The sequence below is a fragment of the Apteryx mantelli genome, chromosome 22 (genome assembly GCF_036417845.1).
Source record: "Apteryx mantelli isolate bAptMan1 chromosome 22, bAptMan1.hap1, whole genome shotgun sequence".
Taxonomy (NCBI): domain Eukaryota; kingdom Metazoa; phylum Chordata; class Aves; order Apterygiformes; family Apterygidae; genus Apteryx; species Apteryx mantelli.
The window spans coordinates 2,392,584-2,399,902 of NC_089999.1; the positions used below are offsets into that span (position 1 = coordinate 2,392,584).

The following is a 7,319-nucleotide window of genomic DNA, read 5'->3' on the forward strand; positions in this document are numbered from 1 at the left end:
ACAGCCAGGGAAACTGCTTAAGCAGGGTGACCACTGGGAAGGGACCAGGCTGAGTGTCATTGCATCATGGTGGAAGGAGGTGGTAAGATGGAAACTATCCAGAAAATAAGAATAAACTGACTGTGGAAAGGTGACAAGTGAGCAGCACTATTACAGTGCAAGAGGGACAAAGAGCTTTTTCAGAAGAGTCAGGAGGGGAAGTGCAACAGTTTAGAGATCTTGCAGATTGACACTGGTGCAACCGGTGGAACAAATGAGTAGCTGAACAGAAAGGATATGGACTCACCCCACAGCAGCACCCAAAGTGTTCCTAGAAATCATGACTCTGTCTTCCCTAGGAAGGAGGGTAAAGGTCCAAGGAATGAGATGATAGCTGTGAAAATGCTATAAAATTTTCTGTCTGATGAACTTGCAACATTACCTGCAAGTAAGACTTAAAACTGCTCTGACCAAACACCCATCTGTCCTCAAGTGCCCAGATTCGCTGGCTTGGGGCAGTTAGAGAAAAGCGAAGAGCACTAGGACCAGACTTATAGAGCTCCCTGATGACTTAATGCTGAAGCTGTTCCTAAAACTACTTGCAAGCTGGTTTTCAGTTTAAGCCACGTGGGAGGGCTACATGCCACAGCACGGAGGCCAAGGGTCTGGACTCATCACTTTGGTGTTCCAGTGGTGACCGTTCTCACTCTCACCAGCTCAGACCTTAAGCAAGCTGGTTACCCTCTTATGTGGAGGTAAGGCTATTTATTATCAAAGTGATTGACCTGTATGTGCCAGGCTAATTATGTTCTTACAGCTTCCCCTGGACTGATCTCAGCAACACTTGCCCAAAGCATGCTGTGATTTTCCAATGCAGGAGAATGGGCATATACACATGCCCATATATTTTGCGAGAACTTCTTGGGCTGAGCCAGTCTTTTGCTCTTGCAGGTCCCAGGGTTGTTCTCCTGTTTGAGGTATCCAGTTTCACTGAAGGCATTAGTCCCTCAGGATAGCACATCTGGCAAAAAGGTCGTGGTTTGCAGTCAGGTTATGAGGGAGCTGTTTTCTATGCAATCTGTGGACTAGCCATAGTTTTAGGCTTTGACTTCTGTAGCAGTTTGATCACCCAAAGGCACTGGCAGTGTCCTCTGTTAAGATTATTGGCAGCAAAGCTTCCAGATCTGCAGTTTTAGAAATGTGTTTTCTCAGCAAATATTAACATCCTTCTTTCACTGCTAATATACTGGAAAATACTTCATTATCTTTGAGGGATGTCTGCTTCTTTCTAAGAATGGATTGGAAATGTTCTTTCATATCTAAAATGCCACTTCTGCTTTCTGTTAGCCATTATTGGAAAAGCAATAACCAGATACCTTTCCTTGAATTTTCTCCGTTTTCTCCATATACTAAATAATTCTGTGTCTTCCTCAGCCCTGGAAGTCTTGGATATGTCCCTACCTTAGGAAAACACTGCCTTTGTGTGCAACTTGAAAAACCATCCACATTGCTTCTCTGGAACTGAAAAGTCATGAGCTAATTTCATCTGTAGTGTCTTAAAAGTTACAGTAAGAATGCCCAGAAAATACCTGCAGAGTTTTTATTCTTTTCCTTACAATATCTCAGCTTGCTGGGATCAGCCAACATACTCCAAACTTTTTTCTAACTATGAGAGCTATGGTATTCCTTGTTTTCCTCTTCTCTTTCCTTTTCCTGTGAAGAGTCTCCTGCAGCCCCTTGATTCCAGGAGATGTGACTTCAAGCAAAATGCCAAGTATCACAAGACATGTGATCACTAGACACAGCTTTTCTGAGCAGACAGACATTTTACCTTCTGGGTTTCTAATTCTTGTTCTAAAATGTGGAGGTGTAAAAGTTGTGCTATCTGTTCTACAGCAACTGCTATCCATAGCTCCCTTTTCATATCTCCATTGGCACAGACCAGCTCCTCCTCCTGTGCAATGCCAGACTTGGATCTCCAACTCCACTGGATGTCACTGTACCTTAAAATGCCTATAGACACAGTAGGATAATATAAACAAAAAATTTATAAATATTTACCTGTATATTGTAATAATGATTTTATTCTTATATTATAATAATAATGATTTTATTTTTGTTCACATTTAGGCAAACACAGGGTTTTCATTAAAAATATTTACTTTAAACGATATATCAGATTTTCCATCGAATAATATGGCTCGATATTACTAGAAAAAAGTGATATTCTGTTACATTCTGAATGGTGTTAAAAAACCTTCTCTGCATCAAAACACAAAAGGCACAGACTCAAAACCTGACCTATTGCACAAAATATTTAGTAAATACTGAAGTCTGGTTTCAGGATGAGTCCCCTATTTAGGAGGTTACAAATTTCGAAACATTTGAGACTGTTGGTCTTGTCTCAGTCTGTCTGAATCCAGGAAAATTTGTTGCACTTACAAACTACCTTCTTGTTGGATCAGAGCCTCCTCTTCTTCTTAACCTGCTGTGCCCCAGCTTTGTTAGTATGCTCTGGTTCTTGCATTCACCTGCCCTTTTTCCTGGGGGTGCTCCCTGATGCCTTCATGAGGCTGTTTCTGGGAGGGAAGAGCTTCATGATTAGCCCCCAAAACCCATGCATGGAGCACTGGAATATCCTGGTCCAGCAGGCCCAGGGCTGATGCAGGTTGTGGCTCCTCCAAGCTCTCCAGCCAGAGAGACACACAGCATGTGGGTCTTGCTTCGCTCAGCCTCTGGTGGCAAGGTCAGCCTTGAATAACTGAATCAACCCATGGCAAATATATCCCCTGCTCTAGGTGGACAGTAATCTCCTTGGGCAGATTTACGCTAGTGAAGATGTGGGTGCCACACACATGACTCCATCCTTGTCTGTGTGCTACAGTCTCAGCTTCTTGCATTCCTCTTCCACCTTTGCAAAAGGCTGTGAAGCTGTGAAGGTCACCAGGAAGGCTTCTTCCACAAGCACACCACTGCTTTCAGGCCTTGGAGGCTGCTGCCAGCTTGCTGAAAGCTGCTGGCTGCCTTTACCTCATTAGTGTAGGCTTCGTTCACACCTCTGCACCTGGGGGTGGGGATTATGGGAGTGCTGTACTCCTAGCACCCACTGCAAGGCTCCTCTGAGCTGTACTGAGTAAGCAGTTGTAAGGTCAAGAGAGACACGAGCAATTCAGGTCTCTTGCTCTTCAGGACACTCTGCAGGCTCCCAAAACAGTGGTGAAGAGTCAGTTGTGGTGCCCAGTGGAGGGGTCTGCTGTATGTGGGTTGAATATACCCATGTCTTTAATGTTGTTAGCACATAGACAAATGTGCTGTTTGCACATGAACCTCTTGCAAATAACAGGCTCAATCAGTGCATGGGCTGGAAAGTGCTCACCATCTGGCTTTGCCTGGTGTGTCCTTTGGTGAGAAACTCCATGGCTGTGGTACTGCTCCCAGTGCCGTGGAGCTGGATGGGGCTTGCACCTGAGAGGGACTGTGGAAGCTTGAACCCTTTTGGGCTGACCCCATCGCAAGTTTCCCTGCTCCTGGACAGGAACTCAGCCCTTATGTCTCCTGCTCCTGCTGTTCCCCGCAGTGACAGTGTCTGCGGGCACTGCATGTTTGCTGATTACAGCCCTCTCACTGCACCTGAGCAGAGCTCAAGGTGAAGCTACTGGGCTCCAGCACATGGGGATATGGGGCCAGCTGGTACATCCCAAATGGCTCAGCTGTCTGCTGGGAGTCCAGCATATTGGGAAGCCCACAGCATGACAAGCTGCCTCCTGGAGCTGGCCCTGGGGCATGTGGCCAAGCCCCAGTCCTTGGCAGTCAGGGTTGTCACTGAGGCCATCTCCCCTCACATACAGGTGGTAACTCCATGTCACCAAAGGCAGTTGCAGAGATACCTTTGTGGTGATGTCCATCCAATCTGCCCAGATGTGCGGCTCCATCCCTCCATCCGTGGAGAGAGGCAGCTCTGCAGGGAAGGGTCCTCTGACCCTGCTTGTTAGCACAGCTCAAGGTTTGAAATCCCCTCTCCTCCACGTATGCTATTTTAAGCTGGGTGAAGTCAGTGCTGTAGCAAGATGACTGATGGGGTTCATGCTGCCTCATGGGCTGAGAAGGTGGAGGCTGCTGTTCCTGAAGTGACAAGCCTCCCAACGTAATGTATATGCTCTTTCCTTCCTCAGAGGTACCCACATCCCTTACAGCCCCACCTAGCGCTCCTCTCCCCACTTGGCTCCCACTCAGTCTGCCTTCTCTCTCCTCATCTTCCACTCCCACCACAAGCCCCCTTCCTGCCTTGCTCCCCCATTGCTCATTGATGTTCATGCCTGTCCTTACAAATTCAATGCTTAAATGTCATGGGGTGGGAGGTCAGCTGAGTGCAGGTGGGTCTCTGATCTTAGCCCATCACCTTGGCCTCCCATATAAGTACCAGAGGTCTAGGCAGTAAAGCAGAAGAACCAAAGCGCTCGTTGTTCATTCAACAGTGTTTGCCCAGAGTAGATAGAGGAATTGCACCTAAACACCATTGGTGGCATGGGCTCGGTCTCCATCGACTCCAGTGGGAGAGAGGCCCAGGGCTCTGGTGGAGACATCTCCTCACAGGGACATGCCCTTTCCTAGCAGGTGAATGCAGCCGACGAGGGGTATGGGGTTGTGCTGTTCACTGCCTTCAGTTTTGTCCGGAGATAGGCAGGTTTCCACAGGCAAAGGGAAAACCAGCTTTTCTCAGACACATCTGCTAAGCCCCATTAGTCCCAGCTAAATGAAAGCTTAAAAACTGTTTTAAAAATCTGGTAGTGAAATATATTTTTTTGGTTCTTAGTTCTGGGAATAGCTGATCCATTTTAGCTGCAGTTTTCACAAAACTCAGCCTGAGACAGCAAGCATGTAGAATTTCAGCCCCTACAGGTAACATTTTAATTGATTACAATAGGACTAACATTGGGATATATCTAGTTGCCAATAGTCATAATGAATAGTGATTAAATACCTTATAAAAAGAGGGACCTAAACTACCTGGATGTAATCTCTGACCTCCTCACACCTCATTCGTTCCAGATTTTTTTTCTCTGATTCAGTATAACAGCAGGCTCAAATGGGAAAAGTTTGCAGTGTTTTTGCCAGCTTAGAAAATGGAATAAGAACATGTTACCATCACTATAATTTCATCTATTTTCATCACAAATAATTGTAATAGAGGCAAAGATGGAAATTTTTTACAAAAATATTTATTTCTCAAAATATGAATTAAATATTACATCAAAAATACAATTAATTAAATACAAAAAATATAAACAGAACAAGAGGCTTCACTTAAAAAAATATATCTATTAAATATTCTTCATATTTGGCTGGAGTAGAGTTATTTGACCTGCTCTCTCCCCTATAAAATATTAAATATTTAAACAGCAAAATATTAAAATCATGTTTTGAACATTTTCAGTTTCTTAACTAGCTTTAAATGATTTTGAAGCACTTCTGACTGAATCCTTTGCTGGCAATAGCTTGCTTGTCCCGGCAGCAGTGGGGACCGAGCGTGGCACAGCCTTCGCAGTCTGTCCCCTTGCTTCAGTTCAGTTCTAGATCGCTCACATACTCCTGGACCCATTTGCTCTCGGGGTTGGCACAGACTTCACGGCCTTTCCTTGTGATAAACCTGTGGAGTGCAAAAAAAGTTTACTATGGGTGATCGCTGTGGGGAGGAAAGCCATGCCCCAAACCTGGCGTCCCACAAGGATCAATGGGATTCGGGGCATGGGGCCCCATCTCTGCATTTCGTCCAGGCAGCCACCAGCTAGCCTGCAAAGCCCTGGCCATGGGGCAGGACTGATGTGAGCCCCAGTGCGTGCTGCATCCATGGAGCATCACCTCATACCTCTTGGGCCAAATTCCTCCTATCCGCCTGGGCTGCTTTTCAGTCCCTTTCTCCCTCCCCAGCCCTTTGTTCCCCACTGGGATCTCAGACGGCTATTGACAGCAAGTCTTTCCCTCTCCAGCTCTGCAAACATGAGGGAATATCGTTGGCCCAAAGGGAGAGCCCACCACCCTGCTGTGACTGCTGAGGAGGGCACTTACACAACGGCTGACTTGGAGCACAAGCTGTGGGTGTCATAGTAGTCCACCACGAAGCTGCGGGGCAGCTGCCGGGAGATGTAGGTGAAACAGCAGGAGGTTGGTGTGTCAGCGCCAACTGCAAAGTACAAAGACAGTCATGAGCAGCAGCAAGGGCCAAGGGGCTGGGGCAGGAAGCTGGGACCTTACTCCTTGCAAGTGTGGGAAACAGAAAGGATGTGGAAGAATAGAAAAGGCAATGTCTTTTTTTTTCCTCCTTTGATTCTTTCTCCTATTTTCACCCTGAGCTGTGGTTTCCCATGGCAGGAGATCCCCCATGGCCAAGACCCTGGAGCACCTGCTAGAGTGTGATCTGACATGGGAAAGGACTTAAGGGTAGATGGGCTGTCAGAAAGGACCCGTTCCCAGCTGTGGCATCTCCCCTTTCCATAGTGCAACCGTTCAGAGAGATGGAGAAGAACCCAGACTTACTTGGAGCACTGGCGGTCTGGTAGCAGAAGACTGCGATGAGAACAGCAAGGGCAGCCACAGAGATCTTCATGTTGGCTGTGAAGCAGTGGCAAGAGCAGAAGCAGGCCGGTAGAGCTTGCAAGCCTCTTTTCTGTCTGATGCTGAGACATTCTGCAGCCCTCCAATTTATGGGGTGAGGAGAGCCGGGCAGTGGCTTGCGTAGGTGCAGTGGAATTTCCCCCAGAGAACAGGACTGCTCTCATGGTGCAATCTTGTGATGGAGTGAAGCAGCAACACCAGCCCCGGAAGCATAAAGCTCTCCCCTTGATTCAATGCTTCCCCACTGACACAGGATATGAGACAATCACAGTATCTATTTCTGCTTCTTTCATAGATGTCCCTTAGTAAGAAGTTCCCCTGTGGAGGTTCCTGTGTTTGTCAACAAGCCCATATTACCCAACCCACAAAAAGCAACTTGGAGGCAAGAGTGTATCCTTCCAAGTGCAGAGCTGTGCAAACAGTCTGAATAGCATAGCATGGATGAGGCTGGCTTAGGGAAAAAGAGGTTGAGGTCTCTTCTACCCAGAACTGTTTCCCTCTGACATCTGCACAGCTCATGCTGCCTGGTTAACACAAGACAAGACAGGAGCCATCACCAGTGGGCTCCATGACATGTATGTGCTTCACATAGCATGAGAGGACTCAGTGCATGTCTTGCAACATGTGCTGGGCATGAGATCAGGGACCTAGAAGCTGAAGCACTTCTGTTCCCTCCTCAGCTTAAGTGAAGGGAGAGCCAAAATGGGGAGTTAGCTCCTGGACATGCT

At 46.9% G+C, this 7,319-nt stretch overlaps 1 protein-coding gene across 1 annotated transcript; it reads right to left on the reverse strand.

The window, feature by feature from the left end:
* Positions 1-5,537: 5,537 nt before the first annotated feature.
* LOC106496100 (C-C motif chemokine 4 homolog) lies at positions 5,538-6,583 on the reverse strand. The gene is made up of 3 exons (XM_013956692.2): positions 6,514-6,583; positions 6,046-6,160; positions 5,538-5,626 (listed from the first exon to the last, which is right to left on the reverse strand). The coding sequence occupies exons 1-3, from the start codon at positions 6,581-6,583 to the stop codon at positions 5,539-5,541; spliced, it is 273 nt and encodes a 90-aa protein (XP_013812146.2). The 3' UTR covers position 5,538.
* Between the last annotated feature and the right edge of the window lie 736 nt (positions 6,584-7,319).